Here is a 24,593-nt window from a genome sequence, read left to right as displayed (position 1 = left end):
AAAAATCTACAATACTTAAGTAAACTAAAAGTACCTAACATTTTTACTTAACCCATTAAAACCGGGAAAGCGGTGTCATTTTAGATCTTTGCATTGGCTATTCAAAAATAGCAGATCTACAAGCTTGCAGCACGTCACTTTGTGCCGCGCTGCAAGCTTGTAGATCTGCTATTTTTTCAAATTTTCAAAAGATCTTGAAAGCGTGAGAACTACTCATTTAGAAGGCATTTGTAGAGTCGGGCCAGTACTAATGTACATGGTTTGCTTTTCCCCCCTCTGCTGCTTTGCACTATATGTGTTATTTTTTCCTCTGTGCCTCAGCTTGACTGTGCATATCGGCGCGCGTGTGTGTGTGCGTGCGTTCGTGCGGTGGGATGTCACAAATGCGCCCGATTATCAAACCATCCATAAGAAGGTGACTCACGAGAGAGGGAGCAACGCTGGGTTTCACTGTTGCAGAGGCAGCAGAGACCCACGTGACCCGTTTCCTTTATGCTCGCGTCACCGTCACATTCACTGTGCTCCTTTCTCAGCATGCACGTGACTCTCACACACACACACACACGCTCGCGCGCGCACGCACACGTATTACCACACTTGTGAGGACATCAACGTTATCCATAACCCTAAAGCTTAAAATAGCAGATCTACAAGCTCACAACACCCCCCCCCCCTGCGCTGCATCGCGTTGTGCGCTTGTAGATCTGCTATTTTCAGAACCCCCAAAGCACAGCTAAGTTATAAATCAGGCATAACCCCAAACCCTAAACCTAAACCTCTAAATGTCTAACCCCTAACCTCAATCATTTCCCTAATTGTAAGCCTAAATATGTATTTGTGTTAATGTGTTTTTGTAACCATAATATCGTTTTTCTTGTGAGGACCAGGAAAATGTTGCTTAACAATATCTATTCCTCAAATTCTACTATACTCGTGATGACGTTTGACCCTTCAAAGTATAGTAATACAAGTAAACACACAAACACACAAACACACACACACACACACACACACACACACACACACACACACACACACATACACACATACACACATACATACGCACACGTGCGCGCACACACGCACGTAATTGCAAAAATTGGCAATGCAGACATAATGCGATGTGACAAGCCTGGGCCATGCTTGGGAAAAAACACATGCACATTTAGCATTTTTTAAAATGAATTACGTATGGTTTCCGGCCGTTGTAGAAGTCACCAGATAAAACTCAGGACGTGTTCCTGTGAATAAGTCATGTTTCAGATGTGTTTTGGAATGTCAGCGGGAGTCACGTGACCTCAAGGCCAGGCATGCTCGCCGAGAATTCCTCAAGAAAACCCAGGATTATGAGTTTGTCGATTACCTCGCAGACGTGAGAAAATGTCATTTACAGTAACAATGGGGTTTAAGTTATATATTTTTTGTTGTTGAAGGGATAGGGACTTTTTTTTCATCGATTAGCCACCCCATGGAGACTTGAATTCATTGATATTTTTTTGTTTTTGTCGCATTCCTAATCCAATAATTTGATGACTCCTACCGGTTCCGGTAGGAGACTCAAGATGGATACAAGATAGGAAAATTAAACTGTAGGTGATGAATGGGTTGTCTCTTCTGATGACCGGAAGAAACCCACCTGAACATTTATCTTCTGTTTGTCAGCTGGAGAGACGGGGAGACCCCTGTTACTGAACAAACAAACACTCTATAGCAGGGGCGGGCAACTTTGATGATGGAGAGGGCCACTATATTTCCACACTCACTCCAGAGGGCCACATTGCATATACTGTCTCTCCGTATTTAAACTTTTTTCGCCATTCTATGTCACACAAAAGTAGCAAAAAATAGCCGATCTACAAGGTCAAAACGCGTCGCAGTGCGATGCGTTTTGAGCTTGTAGATCTGCTATTTTTGCTATTTTTGAATTGGAATCCAGAATTTTGTTTGTGCTTTTTTTTTATTGGAATCCTGAAAAGTAAAATTTGTATTTAATTTCCAAAATGCATTTAGTTATACTTATGTTAACTTTATGAACTTCTAATACAAATACATTGGACATAAAAAAGACAATAGAATTTGAATACTAGTCATTAAGCTACTATAATATAGACTAAAGTAATTAAAGCGCGTCATGTTTGCATGTTTGGAATTGTAACAGCTGAAATCAATAATATATCAGTATTCCGATATTAACCTGCGGGCCGCATTAAGTGAAGGTGGGGGGCCGCATGTGGCCCCCGGGCCGCCAGTTGCCCATGTATGCTCTATCTATAGCAATGATTTCTATCAGAATAATAGAGCTTTAACTTTTTTAGAATTTTTTATTTTATTTTAACCAAAACAATATCACTTACAGCACCTTTTAATTGATCTTTTAGTAACTCAGACATCGTGTCATTACAGGTCCATTTGGTTCCATTTGCACGTTCTCTGAGTTAAATTAACACAGAGGAGGATTTGACTGTTTAGTCGGGAAGACACTGGCTTTCATGGCCAACAGTTGCGGGGCCATATGCTGATCAAAGAAACACCCTCCGACCAGCCCAGCATGTGTCCCATTATCCCTTTGCCACTTTTCTGGGCTTTGCGAGGCAGATTGCTCCGTGCACTAAATGCCCTGTCCAGAAACAACAGCGCACAGCCTCGTCCCTGCCAAGAAATCATGCCTCCTCCTGACTCTGTCGATGAAAGTGAAGCTTGTTTTTGGCAGGGCACTACGAGGCCTTGGCACCCATTCAGCCAGGAGTAAGAGCGCTTCTTTTTTTTGCCCGCTGAGCAGAGAGGTGTGTGTGGGTGTGTGTGTGGGTGTAGGGGGGGAGATGCAGGTGGTTGCGTGCAGTGATGGAAAGTAACTAAGTACTTGTACTCAAGTATGTTTTTTTAAGTACTTCCAATTTCCAATAATTACTTATACTCCACTATAATTATTTGAAAACTTTAGTCAATAGTTACTTTTTTGATTTAATACAAAACCCCTTCAGTATATACTCAACTGTATATACTTTGGCAATTTGAAAATAGCCGATCTACAAGCTCCTAAAGCGACGCATTGTGAGCTTGTAGATCTACTATTTTCAAAGGCGTTATATCACAAGATATTTAATTTAGTACGAAAACAGAAAGGTCACTAGTATATAGAGCCCTGGAGGGACTCCAGTCAACCCAAGTATAGGATTTAAGTGGTTAAGTATTAACACTTGAGTAAATGTACTTAGTTGCTTTCTAGTGGCTGACTGAAATGACATGTGTGTCTCTTCATGTTCCTCTGCAGCATGTATCCAGCAGACACTGTGGTGGTGGACAGCAAAGCACAACAACAACCCAGGTGAGCTCTTTTCATAGCTGCTGCTTCGTTGTTTACATCAGTGGCTCTCAACCTGTGGTCCGGGGACCACCAGTGGTCCCTGAGGGGGTGCCAGGTGGTCCCCAGCTAAATGATGGACAGTTGGTAACCAAATGGACGCTTATAGATCTTTAACTCTTGAGAGCGTAAAATGAAACCAAATGGTTTCATTTTACGCGCTCAAGAATTAAAGTGTTGTTAAACATCATAGCATTAAGGCGCTCGGGTGGCGCAGTGGTAAAGTCACTGCCCACCACCACGGAGGTTGTGGGTTCGAATCCACCGTGATGCATCCGGCTTTGTCGAGCGTCTACACAAACACAATTGGCCCGTGTTCGGGGGAGGGAAGCCGGTGGCGGGGAGAGGGTGATATCGGTCATTGCACGTATTCCCACGGGCTGGGGCGGCACCTGTCAGCGGGGAGTGTTGTGCGGGAGGAGTAGGACGAAGGCTCTACGTCCTCCTGGTGGGGGCTCCTCACTGGCAGGTGAGTCAGTAGGATACAAAAGCAGTGACAACACAGAAATGTGTGTGGGGAGGAGTCAATTGCATGAAGACTAAATTGGGGAGAAAAAGGGGCAAAAAATAATTGGCCACTCGAAATAAAATAACATTTAAAGTAAAACAAACTAAAACATCATAGCATTACTTGATTTACAAGAAGTCTACACAATTAGAGAATGTAGAAGAATTGTTATTTTGATCAATGTTTGCCTGTTATCTCGTATGGTACCAACATCAATACAGCATGTGGAATTGTGGACCAAATCGTATTCAACGATAACAAAATATTCTGGGTTCTGAGAGTCTAAATCTCATCAAACGGTGGTTTGGGGCTCAAATGCCGAATAAATGACATGAAAATGGTTGAAAACCACTGGTTTACATGTGTAACAACAACTGCAACACACTGACTGCATTGAATGTGATGGATCAAACAGAGTCAGGGTGCTGCTGTTGTACAAGTTGGCTCACTGGAAACACTCTGCTACACTAAATGGAACCTTAATTAGTATCATTGGCAACTCCTGTGTTTGTTATATTTCTATATTAAGGTCGGGTCTATCATGCATTATAAGTACATTTATAATGCACTTATATGGCATTATAACACTTGTTATAAATGTTTATAATTATGTATAATAACGTGTAACAAGGTTTGTGAAGTATTATAAGTGCTGGTCATAATGCATTATGAGCTCAGTGGAACAGCACATTAGGTCCGTATTGTACACTCTCAGAGTTACAAACCCATAAAGCGTCAATTTGGGCCCCTGGTGGTCCCCAGACTTTTGTTGAGAAACAGTGTAGTAATAGCTCTGGTCAGGTACTAATAGTACTGTATTTTAGACGCTGTGTTACAGTAATAATGGGTCATCTCCACTGGCACAAAGACACATGATGCGTTTACGATGAAAACTCCTTGACCGAAAAAAAGTGTGCAGGTGTTTGTACTATTTATAGAGTACTTTACTTGGCCAACGCACGTGCCTCCTGACTTTTCAGGAGTGCAAAAGACTCTTATAGACCGACTCATCATGACTTCACCACTGCAAAAAATGTATATCCGGCTAGATAATGCCAGCAGAGTCACATTGGAGCAGTATTATTCATCAACCTTATTTCTGGAAGAACAGGACATAATGTTCTGGAAACTTTTTATTTGATTATAGATAGATATAAAATAGACATTCTACCCAGAAATATTGTTGTAAATATCTTTTTTTGTATACAGGGCGCCATTAAAAAAGAGACTCTGGTCTCAATGGATTTAACCGAAAGAAAGATCTCAAATACCTGTTTGTTTACAAACATTCAAACTGATCTGGACTAGACTCTGTAATTAAATTAAATGGAAAATATATCAATTGTTTTCAGATATCAGCAAAAATCTCAATACAACACACTGTATAACACCATTTTAACTATTTAATTATAAATGTATGTGTGTTAAGCACATTAACCCTGGCATTGCTGTGATTTTCCAAAAATGTTCAATTTTTTTAAATTTTTACACGTTGTGAGCTTGTAGATCGTCTATTTCCGCTATCTGTTGAACGACAAAGAACACAGTATAGTTTAAGTGGTTAAGAAAAACACCCAACTGTTTTTCTTCCATACAAATCGACCGTGTATCTATTTATGTAAATTCACACACTGACCCTCGTGAATATGCACGCCCATCTGTTACCTTCTATATCCACACATTGTGACATTATTTACAACCTTTTGGCTACAACACAAACGCAGGTACCATTTGTAGCTAGCAGCAGGTAGCACGTGTAGCTAGCAGCAGGTACTAAGCCTGAAGGAGCTGTCTTGTGAACGTGCCGCCGTTCCTGTTCCTCTTCGCAGGGCGACACCGCCAAGCAGCGCCACGGCGACGGTTGCCGCGTCCCCGTGTCACACCACCTCTTCATCAACCTGAAGAGCTTCACATACAACAGCATCAGCGAGGACGCCGACGTCTTCTTCTCCCTGTACGACACCCAAACAGCCAAACAGATCAGGTAAAACATGCAGGAGTGTCTCTCGTCCAGTGTTGGCAGAAAAAAGCAACCAGGTCTATGAAAACACAATATTGGAACCCATGTGGTAAACAAGAAAACCTTTGTTTTTATCTGTAGGGGGACCACCTCCTCTTTTGTGTAGAAACAGGAACTCAGTTTGGCTCCTCCTCTTTCTTAGTCCACTTCCTCCCGGGTGCTTCTCTGTTTATATTCCTACTAACAACAACACTACATGTTGTTTAGGGCAGTGGTGAGCTGACAAATTCTGCTGTTAACTTTTTGTTTCCGTCTTGCTGATCCGAAGAAAGTATATGGTACAGTAGGAGTACCGGTGTGTACCAGGTTTAACTCTTCCACTGCCAGAGTAAATAAATAAAGCTCTGTTTACCAGCGATTTTTTGATTTTCTTACCTTTTCAAGTAGTCACAGAATATGTATCTCCAGTATGATCAATCCCCTGATGGTTGCTAATCACGGAGGGTTCCACTGTGAATCTGTACTTGGTCTCTACACTAAATATCATTGACCAAAATAGACAATCTACAAGTCTACAGTAGGTTTGACGCATCTGCTAAAAACATTTGGAACGAGGCAGGTGGGCCGTCAGAAGCAACCCTGTGGAATGCAGAGATGCCCCCACCTTCCAATCCCTCAAAACCCACCTCTTCAATATCGCTTTCCCCAGCTAACTCCCCCCCCCCCCCGTCTTTATCTTCTTTTCACTGTTTGTATTGATTTTAATTCCTTAGTCTTAGTGTGTTTTCCCCCTAATAAAGTTGTTTTTATTTGTTGTTTTCTCATGCCCCCCATGTTAAGCGTCTTTGGGTACTCAGAAAAGTGCTATATAAATTTGAGATATTATTATTATTATTATTATTATTACATTTATGATGACATGTGGGTTCCTTTGTGTTACAGTGAGAAGTTCATGGTGAGACTGAACAAGAATGGAGGACCAAAGAACCCAGAGAAGGCTGACCGTCTGTGTGCTCTGTTCACGGTAACCTTAACCTACAGTACTACTAACCCACTATAGCAGGGGTCTTCCACGTTTCTTTCAGGTCAAGGACCCCTTAGCTGAGAGAGCGAAGCAGGAACCTCCACTTATATTGTATAAAATTGTATTGTAGACGCAGATTAAACATGGTTTCATAGACTTGTTTGACAACACTAATCATCAATTAATGTTGATTAATTAATAATTCATGTTTTTTTTTGTATTTTGTCTTCACCAAAAATAGCCGATCTACAAGCTAAAAAAAACATTCCTATCACAAAAACATTTGACCATTTCTTTGCCGTCTACACCAAATCTCTTAATAATAAAAATAGCAGATCTACAAGCTCACAACGTTTCGTAATGCGGCACGTTGTGAGCTTGTAGATCTGCTATTTTTGGTGAATGTTCCCCCAGAATTTTCATGGTAACCTTAACCTACTACTAACCTACTTAACCCACTAAAGAACTGGAGCATGGTCTATTTAGCACACTGTTTCTCAACCAGTGGTCCACAGACTACTCATGGTCCGTGGAATACTTACAGGTGGTCCATGGGATTATTATTGTTTTATGATAAATAAATAAAAATTGTACCTTAAATGTATTCAAAATATGTAAATAGCATTTCAGAAGTCCATCCAAAAAAGAAAATAAATAATGACTGTTGAGAGCTTGATACACTTTGTTGCACATGGTGGTGTGCACCGAATATAGCTGATCTGCAACAACTTTAGAGCTTGTAGATCAGCTATTTTCAGTGCGCGACACCGGCGTGCAACTACTATAAGCACTAGTTACAGTACTAGATTTCCTATGGTTCTGAAGTAACAGTCACTGAAACTGCCTTTCATGGTTCAATCTGAAGTAACTCTAGCTGCTGTCCATGGTTCTGAAATAACTGTCAGTGTAGCTGCTGTCCATGGTTCTGATATAACTGTAGCTGCTGTCCATGGTTCTGATATAACTCTAGCTGCTCTCCATGGTTCTGAAGTATCTGTCAGTGTAGCTGCTGTCCATGGTTTTGAAGTAGCTGTCAAAGCAGCTGTTATCCTGTTAGCCTGGTAAAGCCCCTCCCTCTGGAAAATCTCATTTCCATTTGATTTCAGGAAGGAGTCTGGCCTTAAGGCTTGTCTGGGCGTTTCTAGCCCGTTCACCAAATGGACGAGCCTATTAGCGTCGTCGCTCATCGTTCTGTGATTGACAGTGCAAGTTGGCCAATCAGGTGGTGAGTTCGAGTGAGCCCGAATGGAACCGAGTGCAGCCGACAAAAATGGAACGAGCCGCCATTGTTTTCTGTGGGCAGTTACACTTTTTACTTTCGGTTTTAAAACGCTCTCAAACTTCTTTTTTGAGGCACGGAATTTACTTTTAAGAATTTAGTTGTTTAACTTCATATATGTGGTCAATTAATCATGACAGAGCCTATTTAAAAATAAAAATTCAGAGAACCGGCAGGGGCGGGCAGTGACACGCATGTATCCGAATAAGGCAACCTATTTTGGGCATGGCCGTCTCAAAAGTCCCGTTGCGTCACATTAGTCTGGAGGTGGTAAAAATGCACTGCTGATTGGCTGAAGGGGAACAACGATCATTGGCTGAAGGGGTTGTCAGTCAACGGTATTACTCCCGCCCAACTCCAGCCCACAGCCAAAATTGCAGAATGGGCGATTCTCCTGACTCACTCCTGAAATAAATTACAAATGAGATTTCCGGAGGGAGGGTTTACCAGGCTAGGGGCCTCTGGCCCCTGGTGTGACTATTCTCATGGCAGACCCCTTAACAGTGTTTGTGCCACGTTTTGGTGCAGATCAGAGTAATGGTGCGCCTCGCAAGTCCGTATGTTAACGTTTGTGACATCCACGGTCCGCGGTCGACCCACCTTCTACGCAAGTTTAATGTAGGATAAATCTAGGTTTAATATAATTAATGTTAAATATAAACAAATAAATAAAAATCATCGTGTGATTGTGATATGCCTCCTTATTTATTGTACTAAATATACTGCATATAGTTGCACTATGTTCAATGTTATCGTCTCTGTTGGGTGAAAACCTGTGTCCAAAAACTGTTACTTTTCAGATCTGCTACTTTTGATGCTTTTGTGTGACACTGTAGGAGGATCAAGTAGGGCGTTAAATTACAAAAATACACACAAAGTTAGAATATGGAGATAAGAGGTTTCTGCCCCACGGCAACGATATGCTATAGTGGTCCAGACCTCAGACAAGGTTGAGGAGCACTGCAGTAAAGAAAGGGAGCAACGCTCCATTTAGCGCTCGTCAGTCCTGTGAACGTTCTGCTTTGTCTTTCAGGACCTGAGCAGTAAAGACCTGAAGAAAGATCTGTACATAGTCGCACATGTTATAAGAACCGGTGAGTAGCCCTGCCCGTAGCCCCTTGAAGCTTAATATCTCGCTTGGGGCTTTGAATAAGATGGACGGTACACAGTATAAAGATCTTTTCTTTCCTTTCCTTTCCTTTCCTTTCCTTTCCTTTCCTTTCCTTTCCTTTCCTTTCCTTTCCTTTCCTTTCCTTTCCTTTCCTTTCCTTTCCTTTCTTTTCTTTTCTTTTCTTTTCTTTTCTCTCTGCCCTCCATTATTCTTCTCTTCCCTTCCCTTCCCTTCTATTTTCTCCTTTCCTCTCCTTTCTTGCCTCCTCCATCCTCTCCTCTCCTCTCCTCTCCTCTCCTCTCCTCTCCTCTCCTCTCCTCTCCTCTCCTCTCCTCTCCTCTCCTCTCCTCTCCTCTCCTCTCCTCAGGTCGTATGCTGCTAAATGACTTTAAGAAAGGTCCTCCTCATGTTCAGTACCGGCGGCCGTACGGCTGTGCTGTCCTGGCCATGAGTGACGTGTTCCACACCATCACAGACCTCAAAGAGGAGAAGGACTTTGTTCTCAAAGTTTACACGTGAGTGCAGCAGCTTTTTAATCGCCCCATACTGACTGTTTAACTTATCAGTGACAGATACAGGAGGAGAAATGGCGTTATCGCTAACTTCTTTTGCTAAGCGTAGCTTAGAAACCGAGGCGTGTTTTGGCTTAACCAATTACAGTCTCAGCTAACGGTCCCGTCCTCTCGGGCTATGGGATCTAGGACTCACACACACACACACGCACACACACACACACACACACACACACACACACACACACACACACACACACACACACACACACACACACACACACACACACGTGAGCACACACACACTGCCCACGTTGCTTATTTCTCACCTCAAATGTTTTCAGATATATGTTTTAATGTACTGTTTAAGTTTAAAACAAGTAATGCACCGCTTGGCCGTCATCTTGAGTTGGATAAAGAACGTATATACAGTAGCAGCCCAAAAGTGACTCCTTAATGAAAATCAGGTGTGGGTGGAGGAACACTAGCTATGGGAATCACACAGGTGAATGAAATCATGATTAATTTCTCTGTATGTCATCACACAGTATGTTCGCGTTTGACAGGAAGTCATTAAAATGTGACTTTTAGGGACTTTTGACTTTTGGCCTGAGTTTTTCAAGTTTCGATATTATAATGACGGGTGGATGATGTCAATATGAAATGTTTTATCATCCGGGAGAGGCAAGAGGAAAAAGAGACTAGGGGCGTATTTGTTTTGCGGAGCACGCGCGCTTGCCATTCATGAAACCAACGCATTCTCACTCCCAAGATGGCAAACGGGTGACCTCCTGGGATGGATTTGACCAAACGTCAAATGTTTGACTGGAAGGGGGTACCTGCGATGGCACATGTTGACGGCACAAGGGGGGATATGAGCTACGATTCTGTCCCTATCGGGACATAAATCGAACGGCACTGAATCGGCTGAAGTGGACTTCGCAACACTCGACTTGCTCGGCGGTGCCTCTTGTGGCTCAAGTCCGCTTTCGACGCTGCGCCTCTGTCGAGTTTTTGAGAATGGTTCTACCGCATTCCTGGAGTGCGGAAGTGCCCGGGACGGTTCCATCTGTACACTCTCAGAGTTACAATGTTCTCGGGGTCCACTAGGGTCCCCGAGGACATTTTGGACCCTCACAGAGCTAAGATTAGCATGATATATTTTACTGTCTTATTACCGCAATCGTAGAGAAAGAGACGCGGTATATCATTATCTTTTAGAAGCATGAAACAAATATCACTGTTACAATGGTCTACAGTGTGGTTCCTACTCTGTCATTAGTCTCTACCTGCCATCAGTAATTGCTTGGTAATTGCACGGTTTCCGTTGCTCTGGGTTTATAGTGGAAGCGCGGGCGCGCACGAGCCATGAGGCGGAGATGAATGTATATATGACAACCTGAACCTATTGTTGCTCTGCTGTTGATGTGTAGTATTTTGCTTTAATTCTTTTTAGCTTTTTACCCCCAATTTAGTCGTTATGCCAATTAATTCCTCTCCGCACACATTTGTGTTTTATGAATGTATTATGAAAACCTGAACCTATTGTTTCTCTGGTGTTGATGTGTAGGTTATGGGAGGGAGGGTTCCAAATGGACCCTTACGGGTCTGTAACTCTGAGCGTGTACAAATGGAACTGGTTCCATACGCTCTCAGAGTTATGATGGTCCTTGAAATTACCAGCTAGGATTAAACCCGGTTTCGGTAAACGGTTCCAAAATGCAGTGGTGTAAAGTAACTAAGTACATTTACTCAAGTACTGTACTTAATATTGTACTTTTACTCCACTACTATCATTTGAAAACTTTAGTTACTTGTTACTATGTAGATATAAATTATTACATTATAAAACATACATTTACCACTTTAGCCCTATTTAATACCTAGGCTACAGTATTTGAAAATAGACGATCTACTGTACAAGCTCACAACGTGTCGCATCGCGACGCGTTGTGAGCTTGTAGATCTGCTATTTTCAAACATTTTAGTACTTTTACTTTTGGTACTTTAAGTACATTTTGATACCAATACTTTTGTACTTTTACTCAAGTACATTTTGAATTCCGGACTTGTACTATTGTAACAGAGTACTTCTACATTGCAGTATTGATACTTTTACTTAAGTAAAACATTAGAGTACTTTTCCCACCACTGCCAAAATGTGATTGAACCGATTCCGGTTCCATCAATGTTGAATCCGGTTCCTCCGGTTCCGGATCCCAGCATGATACCAGAATGATAATGAAGTGTCCTCTGAGAAATCAATAGCTGCTCACCCCGGGACCTCAGATTGGGCTCTTGGCATGATGTGAATCTGGCTGGCTCCGTTAGGCTCTGCCCCCGTGGAGAGACTCTCCTGTACCCCTGCCAACCCCCCCCCCCCCCCCACCCCACCCCAGGGAGGCAGGAGACACGGAAAGAGAGACACTGAGAAAAGGGAAGGAGAGAGAGAGGGAAGAAAAGCGAGAGAGAAAGAGAGGAGTTCAAGTGAGAGACAGAGAAGAGAGAGAAAATGCAAGTGAGAGAGGCAGAGAGAGAGAGAGAGAGAGAGAGAGAGAGGGGGGGTCGGGGGATTGAGAGAGGGAGAAAGAGAGAGGGGGGAGAGGGATTGAGAGAGGGGGAGGGAGAGAGTGAGAGTGGGGGATAAAGAGAGAGTGGGGGAGAAAGAGAAGGGGAGAGAGAGAGAGAGATGACACTTAGATAAATTAACAAAGTCAGTAAAACACAGAGCTAAGCATTCTGCGCTGTCAGTCAATACTAGCTTCCTGCTATAGCATCCATCTGCCCTGTCGTCCTCCTTGACCTCTGGCGCTCTCTGGCACCGCCCGCAGGTCACAGGTCACACGTGCACTCTGCCTCTGAACACTGTGTGCTCACAGGTCACACGTGTTTGTGACGGGATGATGGTTGTTATTGTTGTTTATCACGCTAAAAACGCTTAGAATCTCAAGAGATTTTTATTTACTGTATTGTGAAATTGTCTACACCGGGCCTGAGTTGGCTTTTTTCCGCCTACACCATATACCTCTTTGCTAAAAAAAATAAATAGCAGATCTACAAGCTCACAACGGGTTGTGACGTGTTCTGAGCTAGACTGTATTGGTGCGGTACACTGCACTTTACAGCTAGACTGTAATGTGCGGTGGGGCCGTGCCCTTTTTACCTCTGGGGCGGAATCTGCCAATGCTTTGTCAATGCAAATGCGTGGATTCTTTGAAAAAATCTGCAAGACCATGAATCCATGCATTTGCATTGACAAAGCATTGGCAGATTCCACCCCAGAGGTAAAATAAAAGTGCGGTGGGGCCGTGCCCTAAGGGCGCGCTCTCACCAAAAGTTGGCTGGCCGCTGTTAAACGCAGGTTGTGCGCGGCCACAGTTTTTTGCAGCCAGCGGATTAAAAAAAACGCTGTGACGCACCTGTCACTCACATTCAAGACCGTCCCCGTAGCCCGCACCTTCTGCTGCCTTGAGCACCATGGTGCTTCCTGAGTCTTGGGACGGTCCGCCTTCAACTCACCCGATTGGACAGAGGGGGAAAATCAGCTCCTGCCTCCAGCAGTTTCTGCTTACAATGGACAAGTCGTGTAGAGCAGATAAACGCAAGGTCTGCGCGACAAGCGGAAAAATCCGCTCTTGCGTGAATCCACGCATTTACATTGACAATGCATTGGCAGATTCTGCCCCAGAGGTAAAATAAAAGTGCGGTGGGGCCGTGCCCTAAAGGGAGATTTTCTCGCGACTTTCTCGTGTTTGGGAAACATTGCTATATACAGTAGAGTCTGATGGCTCTTTCTCTGTAAAAAGCCATCAGTGGTGGAAAAAGTACTCACAGTTTTTTACTTAACAAAAGTATCAATACTGCAATATAGAAATACAAGTAAAAAGTCTGGAATTTTACTTGAGTAAAAGTTTACTTGAGTAAAAGTTCAAAAGTATTGGTATCAAAATGTACTTAAAGTACCAAAAGTAGAATGTACTCATTATGCAGAATGTGCCGTTTCAAGTTTCAAAATGTTTTGAAAATGTCAGATTTACATTACAAGCTCACAATGAGTCGCATTGTGAGCTTGTAGATCGGCTATTTTCAAATGGCCGAAATGTATATAGGGCTGAAGTGGTTAATGTATGTCTTGTAATGATAATCAAAATCTACAAAGTAACTAGTAACTAAAGTCTTCAAATAATTGTAGTGGAGTAAAAGTACAATATTTGCCTCTGAGATGTAGTGGAGTAGAAGGAAGAGTACAGAAAATTGTACTTTACAGTACTTCAGTAAATGTACTTCGTTACTTTACACCACTGAAAGCCAGCGGTGATTCAGTGGTGTGGCTGGCTGGCTGACTGGCTGCTGCTGCCTCCAAACTGTCGCTTCCCATATCTCTCGGCTCGTGTGCGTTTCCCCCCCCCCCGGGCCCTCCTCCAGGGGCCCTCTGGGCCCACGGTAATGAAAAAAAGGCCGGTGGAGAGCCGGCTGTCAGCTCTGCTTAGCTGCCTCGCTGTGCATTGTGGACTAATGCGCTGCTTGGTATGTGCCTCTGAGTGTCTGCTGGAGGAAATGTGGGTGACGGGGGACACACGCTGTCTCACCTGGTCCCCCTCTACTAGAGTCCACTCAGACAACTGTACCCCTGGCCGTCTTGGGGTGCCGGAGCCCCCAAAACTAGCAGATGTACAAGCTCGCAGCACGGCACAAAGTGATGCGCTGTGAGCTTGTATATCAGCTATTTTTAAAGACCAGCTGAAATGAAAAATATGTTTTCCCCTCACTTTTGGAGCATATCTATAATGGAAATAATGGAATAATGGAAATAGATACAGTAACTATTAGAGGCCCCCTTTTAAATATTGTTTTGTGTATATTCATATCAAAAGTCCCTAAAATTCCAATCTCAATTTCTTCCTGTCAAACTAAAAACATAATGCATGACTATATCGGCAGTGTACTAACCAATTTTCACCAATAATATGGTGACTTAATATAATATGGTGAGTTAAATAGAACGCTATAGATTGATTGATTGATTGATTGATTGAATACAAGATTATTAACAGTAGAGGTAGTACAGTCAAACGTTAGCCTATGCTAAAAGGATAATGCAAAAAAGCCCCAGGTGCGTGTTTCCATTGTGGTCCATTGTACTCAATTAATCAGCAAGACATAGAATGAATACATACATACATACATACATACATACATACATACATACATACATACATACATACATACATACATACATACATACATACATACCTAGTGGATGGTTCCCCGTGGTCTCCCCTTATTTTAATATTTTAAGATTGCAAGATTTTTCTTAAGATTTATTGTACTATGTACTATGAATGGTTTTATTTGACAACAGACTATGATGACTTGACTATGACGGACTGACAGTTTGCATGGCATAATGTTGCTCTTATCTGTATTTCTTTGTTGATGCTGCTATGATTTTAAGTGGATGCACTAAACAAAATGTGACAATAAACATCTTATCTACAATACAATAGGCTACATATCAGTTAAAGCTCAGTAGCAGCAAAAGGTCTGTTTACAGAAGAAGGAGGGGGGGGGGGGCATATCATGTCATCCATTATTTTAGGATAGTTTGGAGTTTGTATAGAGAGTCGACATCTTTAATGGCTTTTGGTAAGGCATTGTATTGTTACTGTATGTACTGTTATGCATATCTTTGCTGTCGGGCAGAAACCTCTTATCTCCATATTCTAACGTTTTGTGTTTTTTCGTGAATTACTGGCCTACTTAACACATCGACCGCCAGAGGTTAATCTCATAATGTACTCACCAGTGCCAAGGTGTTTTTGTTGTTTTTTTGTTTTTTTCATGTCGCCATAGATCGTGTTAAAATCCTTAAGATTGAGCCGTACACGGTCTGCTTACATCCGCGACATCTCAACGTATCTCCCAGTGAAATCCACGTGTCAAACGGGGCATCCATGTTGTAGTTAGAGCGGATTACGTTAAACAGTGAAATGCGAGGAGAAAAAACTACAGGAAGAGAATTGAGTTTCAGTTTCGTCTGTAGAACGAGGGCGGACGTGATCGTCAAAACCGGATCCCAAATAATTCTATTTCCGGTCATCAAACCGGAAACGGAAGTGGATCAAAAAAATTCCGAAAGTGAACCCGGAAATGTTTAGCGCGAAAAGACCGTGGACCGTAGGGCTACGGTCTCGGCGCTTAACAGTTGGATTTAACGGACCGTAGGACTACGTTCTTGGCGGTTAATGTGTTAATCATACTACAGCGTCACTCAAAAGTAGAAGATCTGCAATCTTCTAGCTTATAGATCTGCTACTTTTTTTAAATTTGAATCCTGAAAAGCAACAGTTTTGGACTTACAAGGTTCCCACCCGACAGAGAAGATATGTTTCCGAAAACATTTGAGGTGAGGAATGAAATGCAGTTGCATGTAACAGAGACATGACTGCTGTGTGCAACGCAGCATGACTTGTTGTGAGTGCTCTGCTGGAGTCCACATCCCATAGCCTGGGGGCGACAGGGCTGTCGGCTGAGCGAACGCGTTGAGCCGGCTAATTCAGTCAGTGAACGCTCCGCCCATAGACATACAAATACCTGTAGGTAGACGCCTCATTGGCCAGTGGGGCCGCGCGTCAACATCACCCCCATACGGTAACCAAAACACGCTCGCCCCCATTTTATTTCGCCGACTTAAGTCCCGCTCGCTGGGGCGGTTCTTGCATTCTTGTATTTGTTTTACTGAGGATAAGGTTAGAAATAAGTTGAGGGTTAGCCATAGTTTTACTGAGGTTAAGTTAGGATTAAGGGTTAGGTTTTGGCACCGTTTTACTGAGGTTTATTGCGACCAAGTGGAGCTTACTATGTAACTCTGCTTGGGTTGTGTGTGTGTGTCTCCGTGTGTGTCTCCGTGTCTCTGTGTTCACCTCTCATTGGCTGCATGCACCCATGTGACTCACGCTCTCATTGCCTGCCTGCCCCTGGGTGACATGACTCACATGCGTGCACTGCCTGTAAGCAGCCACCCGAGTGCGCCAGAGTGCAGGAATTTAGACAATGCTCTGACACACACACACACACGCACGCACGCACACACACACACACACACACACACACACACACACACACACACACACACACACACACACACACACACACACACACACACACACACACACACACACACACACACACACACACACACACACTCTCTCCATCACGGTGAAATAACACGGATTACAAGTCCGTAAATACACAATATTTTCGAGCTGCGTTCGCTTCCAGCGTTCGCGCGTCTTACTTGTGTTAGGAACAAGGTTAGGTTTAGGCATAGTTTACTGAGGTTACGTTTAGGAATACCAGGTAGAGACCGCTCGCCGAGGTCGCCGGATTTGCGCCAGGGAAAGCTTGTCATAACTCCACTGCAAGAAATAAATATGTCTGAGTTGTATAGAAGTACCTGGGACTAAAACGTTGTTCTGTTTTGTAACCGTCATAAGGTGTTTCCGTATGAAACCCCACATTCTTTATTTAACAAAATGTCCAATATCATAACAGACATACACGTCTGACATTTATAACAAACCAAACTGTGTGAAAATGCGTTGAGAATCAAGAGTTATGAAGATTTTTTACTCCGTTTTCTCCCCAATTGATTCCTCCCCACACGCATTTCTGTGTTGTCACTGCTATCGTATCCTACTGACTCACCTACCAGTGAGGAGCCCCCACCGGGAGGACCTAGGGCCTTTTGTTCTGCTCCTCCCACCCAACACTCCCTAGTGGCAGGTGCCGTCCCCAGTCCATAGGAGTACATGTAGTGACAATTTAGTGGTTTACGCCCTCTAGCGTAAACCGCTGAAAACACCAAATGACGAGTATACTCGTCAATGGCACTCAATGTGTTAAAGGGACTACACCATGAATTTTAACTTTTTATTATTTTTTGTGTGTTTTTGGTGTCCCCTACCTCTCTTCTATCCCCAAAAATACCCCAGTTTGAACACTCAGGCTTTCACAGCAAATCTGGGGTTTTCTGTAAATTGGTCTCAAAACAGGCCAAACTGATTTGGTCCCTGATGTGACGTCACGTCAGGGTACAATCCCTCCAGTTTTTCAGTTCCAAAATATTTTTTTTTCTTTTTATTTTTTTTATTTTTCCCCACAGAGCCAGGAGATAGCATGCATACAAACTGGCTCAATAGCGCCCCGTGCCAAACAGGACAATGTGGTATTGCAGGTGAAAGTGCTTTATAAGCCAGAGAGAAGTTAGTTGGAATGAGTATATCTGAGGCTTGATTTAGGCTCAAACCTTTTGAAAAACGTTTGAGGGACATAAACAATATGATATTAAATATTATTATTATTTTTTAAATTCATGGTGTAGTCCCTTTAATATGGTGGCCGCGATGATGCATCAGCAGCAGCGGCCAATGTGGTATCTACGTTTATGTGCGGTATCTATGCGATCCGCCCAGGTCGCCTCATCGCTGTGACTGGCTGAGAAACACCCAGGCACCGTTTCACGATTGTCACGATTGTTTCACGATTGTGGTCGCGAAATGCCATCTCAGCTGGTCTTTCTAAACCATTGGTTCTCAAAGTGGGGTCCGGGGACCCCCAGGGGTCCTTGGGGGGGTTCCAAGGGGTCCCCAGCAAAAATGTTTTAATATAGCATCACAATAATTTTAACCTTTTACACTTAAAAAATAGCAGATATACAAGCTCATAGCGCGGCACTCGGTGCCGCGCTATGAGCTTGTAGATCTGCTATTTTTGAAAAATCAGGAAAATGTGTGCAAATTTTTGGGCGGTGAAACCGCCCCTATATGTGAGGTTTGGACATCGACATTCGATTGCACCCCCCCAACCCTGCGCTGTGATTGGCCACCAGTGTACCCCCCTAACCCTGCACCGTGATTGGCCAATCACAGTCTATTCAGGACTGTGATTGGCTAGTGAAACATGACACATGTGCATAGCCCTATAAATAGGACTATGCACTTTTTTAAGTTAAGTTTTTTTTAAGTTAGGGGTGTACAATGGTTGGTCCACAATATTACTTTTCTTTAAGTGAACTTCCATCACTGTGATGACCACTGTGACCACACCGCCCACTTCACACTGGGTGTGATTTTTTAATATATATATGTATTTTTTTTTAAGAGAACATTTGTAACTCAAATCTTTGCTTCTGGGGGTCCCTGGAACAACATATTTCAGATTTCCGCGGCCAAATACATATCCTTTTGGGAGTTCTTGACATGGAAAAGTTTGAGAAACACTGTTCTAAACCTCAATCTCAATCTCTCTCCAGGTGTAACAACGAGAACGAGTGGTACCAGATCCAGGAGAACATCATTCGCAAGTCCAACACCAAGTACTCCGCTCCCAGCACTAACTACGGTAAATATGACACCCCTCTCCACAGAACAACACGTCACATCTAGCCGTGGGCTAGGATTTGACTACATGAACACTATTGTTGGTTCTCAAATTGGGTTCCCCAGGGGTCTTTGGGGGTGGGGGGGGTTCCAAGGGGTCCCCAGCAAAATGTGCTAATATAGCATCACAATAATTGTATCCATTTTAACCTTTTATACTTTGGCTATTAAAAAACAGCAGATATACAAGCTCATAGTGCGGCACCGAGTGCCGCGCTATGAGCTTGTGCAGTAGATCTGCTATTTTTGAAAAATCTTGAGAATTTGAATCTTTGAATATCATATTTTTTAAAGTGAACATTTGTAACTCAAATCTTTGCTTCTGGGGGGGTCCCTGGAACAAAATATTTTGACATGGGGGTCCGCGGCCAAATACATATCATTTTGGGGGTCCTTGACAACATGAAAACGTTTGAGAACCACTGCTATGGCGTCCCTATCCTGGACATGTCATAATAGAGAACAGTTTTTTTACATACGCCTTAATGCGCTGACCAGTGCAGCTGAAGCGGCCTGTAGAGGTCTCTCTCAAGGTTGAATGGGGGTGTTCGTTCGTTGTCATAACGCAGTATTGATCACTGGAACTATGATAATCTCCATTAAGGATAAACTGGAGAGGAGGGATTATTGATGATAGCTCACGGTGGAGGGGTTAAGCTCTTCCACAAGGACACAGGATCGCACGTGTTCTTAACCACTGGATACCTTCCATTTTAGTAGTATTTTTGGCAACGCCGCTGGTATAGCCCCGTCACTTGTTGGAACTACAATTCCCAGAATTCAGCTCAAAACTAAATCAGGAAGTACTGTTCATATGGTGAGCTTGTAGATATGCTATTTTTTTTAAATCGTGAACATTTGTGCAAATCTTTGAATATATGTAATTTTTTAAAGCGAATATTTGTAAAATATCCCGGATTGAATAGGTTAAACAACTGTGATGCCCATGGGGAAAGCAGGCCCTTCCGCTTATGCAATACCCGTTGTAACCGTTGTCGGAGTTCTTAGTGCAGTACCCGTTATCACAGTACTTGGAGGCCAGTTTATGCTATCAGTACTATAGCCTCGATCTCCAGGCTTTTATTGTTTAGTTTTGCTAAAAAATAAAAGCCTGGACCAGCGCGTCGGTGTACCTGGTATAGGAAATGTTTCATTTCCCCAACCAACCAGAGTGCAGTGGGCGTCGCTCGTAATGTTGTGTTAACGGGGCGGGTGTTGACGGACAGATCGGTGAACCAATGGGATCAGGCTCAATCTCTCCGCGCCTCTATACACCCGCCCCTCTATACACAAAAAGAGGAGCGCTAGTGAAGCCTATCAGTACTATGATATGATGACATCAGTTATCTCCATTAATGGGCATACAGTGCAGAAGGGACAGACAGACCGACAGACAGACCGACAGACAGACAGACAGACAGACAGACAGACAGACAGACAGACAGACAGACAGACAGACAGACAGACAGACACAGAGATTAGTGGATATTCGAGATATATTTCTGGACAACCCGCTGATCCGACCAACTTCCCACTCGGCACTCCTCTCCCTCCGGTCCTCGGCGATACACTCCCCAAGGTTGAAGTCGATCGGTCCGATGGTTCTCCAGATAGATGATGCTGTGGGGGTTTTATAAATATTGAACCAATGACAAGTAAACCTAGACCTGGGGTCGATTAAAAAAAAGAAAACGCCAAAAAGAAAACTTCCAAATCCTAGTTTATTCCCAAAAAATAAATACAAATACAAATAATTATTGCTCTATAGCAACTTCTAAAATGACACAGATGCTGTCTCGGGTTGAAAGGTGTAAAGACGTATAGGCTAGACCAGGGGTGATGCAGGTGATTAGAATCCTAATGTTTGATTTAATTTCAAATGCATTTAGTTATACTTATGTTAACTTTATGAACTTAAATAGAAATACATTGGACATAAAAAAGACAATATAATTGTAATACTAGTCATTAAGCTACTAATATAGACTGAAGTAATTAAAGCGGGTCATGTTTGCATGTTTGGAATTGTAACAGCTGAAATCAATAATATGTCAGTATTAACCTGAGGGCCCGCATTAACACATTCCATGCCAGAGTTTAATCTCATAATGTACTCACCAGTGCCAGCGTTTTATTGTTGTTTTTTTGTTTTTTTCATGTCGCCACAGACCTCGCTAAATAAGTTAAAAGTGCGCGTTCATTTGGTTCTAAACACACAGCGGATCCGTGAGAAACGGCCAGCGAAAACAGTTTCCAAATGCGAGCCGCCATCTTGAAGATACAGCCGATCAACGGTAAACAGTGATCAGCGAGGAGAAAAACAACAACCGAGAAAATCGAGTTTTAAACAGGATCCCAGACAGGAAGCGGATACGATCGAAAAAAACGGAACCCGAATAATTCTGTTTCCGACCGGAAACCGGAAACGGAAATGGATCAAAAAAATTCGGAAAGTGCACCTGGGGCCATTTCAATGGGAATCGGCGGTTCGCGTAGATCTACGCGACTGGCACGCTGCGGCTTTAAATAGGTTCGCGTAGATCTACGCGATTGGCATTCAATGTGTTAAGAGAAGGTGGGGGCCGCATGTGGCCCCCGGGCCGCCAGTTGCCCATGTATGGGCTAGACAAAAGCTTAGTGACTACATTGTATCCACTGGAACACAGTGGATACATTTCATGAAAAGTAAAGGGTTTCTGGACATACAAGGTTTCAACCAACGTCTCGATTCCATAACACTTGTACCACCACCCACCTCCCCCACCCCCACCTCCCACTCCTCCCTCCCGGCTCTGATTCCATCTCTCCATCCATTCCATTCTCCTCCTGCCTCCGTCTCCTTCTTCTCTTCCCCCGTACTCTGACTAATGTCCTTCAACCCTTTGAGACCGGGAATGCATCTGTGTCATTTTAAGATGTCTTTGGCCATTCAAAAATAGCAGATCTACAAGCTCATCTATGAGCTTGTAGATCTGCTATTTTTGAAAAATCGTGAAAAAAAAAATTGCGATATTTTTTTTAACTCAAATCTTTGCTTCTGGGGGATCCCTGGAACATAAAGCTCACAACTTTATGTTCAAGCTCGTTGTGCACTTGTAGATCAGCTATTTTCAAATAGCCTAGCTAAAGTGGTTAATGTATGTTTTATAATGTAATAATTCATATCTGCAAAGTAACAAGTAACCAAAGTTTTCAAATAATTGTAGTGGAGTAAAAGTACAATATTTGCCTCTGAGATGTAGTGGAGTAGAAGTAAAAGTATAGAACATTGAAAATACTCCAGTAAAGTAAAAGTACCTCAACATTGTACTTAAGTACAGTACTTTGTGTGTGTGTGTGTGCGTGTGTGTGTGTGTGTGTGTGTGTGTGTGTGTGTGTACGTGTGTGCGTGTGTGCGTGTGCGTGTGCGTGTGCGTGTGCGTGTGCGTGTGCGTGTGTGTGTGTGTGTGTGTGTGTGTGCGCGTGTGTGTCCTCCGTCCCCCATTGCAGGCCTGATCATCTCCCTGCAGCTGCTACGGGGGGAGCTAGAACAGATCAGAAGGGAGAACCAGGCGGTGTTCAGCAGGGCCCTGGCTATCACTCGCAAGCTGGGCTTCCCAGACGTCATCCTGCCAGGTGAGAGGGGAGGGTGGTGGCAGGCTGGGTGGGTGGGTGGGTGGGCTGGTGGGTGGCAGGCAGCACGGGGGGGGGGGGGGGGGGATGGCTGGATGGCAGCAGGATAAGCGAAGACGGCAGTGCAGCAAGGACCCACGCGGTGAAGATTGGAAAGCCTCTATGGTGGTGGGTGGTGGTGGAAAAAGTACAATTTTTTTTCCCTCCTAAGTAAAAGTATCAATACCACCACTCAATGTGGAAATGCAAGTAAAAATCCGGTATTCAAAAATGTACCTCAGTAAAAGTACAAAAGCATTAGCATAAAAATGTAGTTAAAGTACCGAAAGTAAAAGTACTCGTTATGCAGAAGGTCCCATTTCACAAGTTTTAAAATGTATACAAATCCTTTGAAAATAGCAGATCTACAAGCTTCACAACGCCTCGCTTTGCGACACGTTGTGAGCTTGTGGATCGTCTATAATAATAATCAAAATAATAATAATCAAAATCTAGTAACTTGTAACTAAAGTTTTCAAATAATTATTGTTCAGTAAAAGTACAATATTTGCCTTTGAGATGGAATAGAAGTAAAAGTATTGAAAATTGGAAATACTCCAGTAAAGTAAAAAAAAATACCTCACCATTGTACTTAAGTACAGTACTTGAGTACATGTACTTAGTCACTTTACATCACTGGACGGATGGCAGCAGAACAGCAGAACGGCAGTGCAGCAAGGACCCACGCGGTGAAGGTTTGGAAAACCTCTATGGTGGTGGGAGGCGGTGATGATGGAAAAGAAGTACTCTGATTTTTTTGTAGCGATACCACGATATCGTTGCTGTCGGGGCAGAAACCCCTTATGTGAAATGTTTTGTGTTTTTTCGTACATTAACGCTCTACTTGATAAAGAAAAGTAGCAGATCCTAGGGTAGTTAATACCCTCACTAAAACATGTTGTAATCCTGGTCGCTATACCGCCTGATGGAGGGGAAGGGAACTGGTTGGAATAACGTGTTCCTTCCACGCGCTACGTCCTACCGGGTAAACTCCCCCCTGTCAGGTGATAAGAAGGTCAGTTGGCTCTCATGCATTGAAGGAGGCATGAGCTCGGCTCTGGGCTGCCTAGGCTGGCGCAGTGAGTGTAGCGCCCAGGATCACTTAGATAATTGGCACTGGGTGAAAAAGGGTTACAAAATCGTGGGATAAAAATATATATAAAAAAAAAAAAAAAGTAGCAGATAAACGAGCTTCCTTTTCTCTGTTCCAAAATTTGACTTGAGTAAAAATATTCTCGAGTACCAAAATAAAAGTGCAAAAAGTATACGTTGTGTTGCGGTTCGCTTCTACATTGGCTATTTTTGAGTAGACTAAGTGTAAAATAGGGCTAAAAGGAGTAGTTCACCCCAAAAAATACTTTTACAAAAAAAATGACAATTACACAACCCATGAAACCTTGAATTCATGGAGATTCTTTTTGTTTTTGTCGCATTCCTGAGACAATAATTTGATGACCGGCGGTCTCTCCGGTAGGAGACTCAAAGACTCCTTTGAGTCTCCTACCGGATACATTTTCTGTCAATCAAATAATTGTCTAAAAAAAAAATCGCCATGAATTCAAGGCTTCATGGGGCGTGTAATTGATATCAAATACGTAGTTGTTTTGGGTGAACTACTCCTTTAATTGGTTAATGTTTGTTTTGTAATGACCGAAAACTACAAAGCAACTAACGAAAGTTTTCATATAGTTGTAGTGGAGTGAAAAGCACAAATTTGCCACGGAGATGTATAGTGAGTTGGAAGTAT

At 43.0% G+C, this 24,593-nt stretch overlaps 1 protein-coding gene across 1 annotated transcript in view; it reads left to right on the top strand.

Annotated features, from left to right (window-relative positions):
• Window positions 1-24,593, top strand: part of LOC308097460 (dedicator of cytokinesis protein 3-like) — a gene marked incomplete at both ends in the record, with an annotated part of 143,086 nt that overhangs the window by 61,989 nt on the left and 56,504 nt on the right. The window contains 7 exon segments of the mRNA XM_080445219.1: window positions 3,272-3,325; window positions 5,699-5,853; window positions 6,772-6,853; window positions 9,166-9,226; window positions 9,611-9,758; window positions 19,069-19,157; window positions 22,685-22,810. Of these exon segments, the coding sequence (XP_080301345.1) occupies window positions 3,272-3,325; window positions 5,699-5,853; window positions 6,772-6,853; window positions 9,166-9,226; window positions 9,611-9,758; window positions 19,069-19,157; window positions 22,685-22,810 (715 nt within the window).

Source organism: Gymnoscopelus braueri (genome assembly GCF_963280865.1).
Source record: "Gymnoscopelus braueri genome assembly, chromosome: 12".
Lineage (NCBI taxonomy): Eukaryota > Metazoa > Chordata > Actinopteri > Myctophiformes > Myctophidae > Gymnoscopelus > Gymnoscopelus braueri.
Note: the sequence above shows the minus strand (reverse complement) of the source record. Positions and strands in the feature narration are given on the sequence as shown.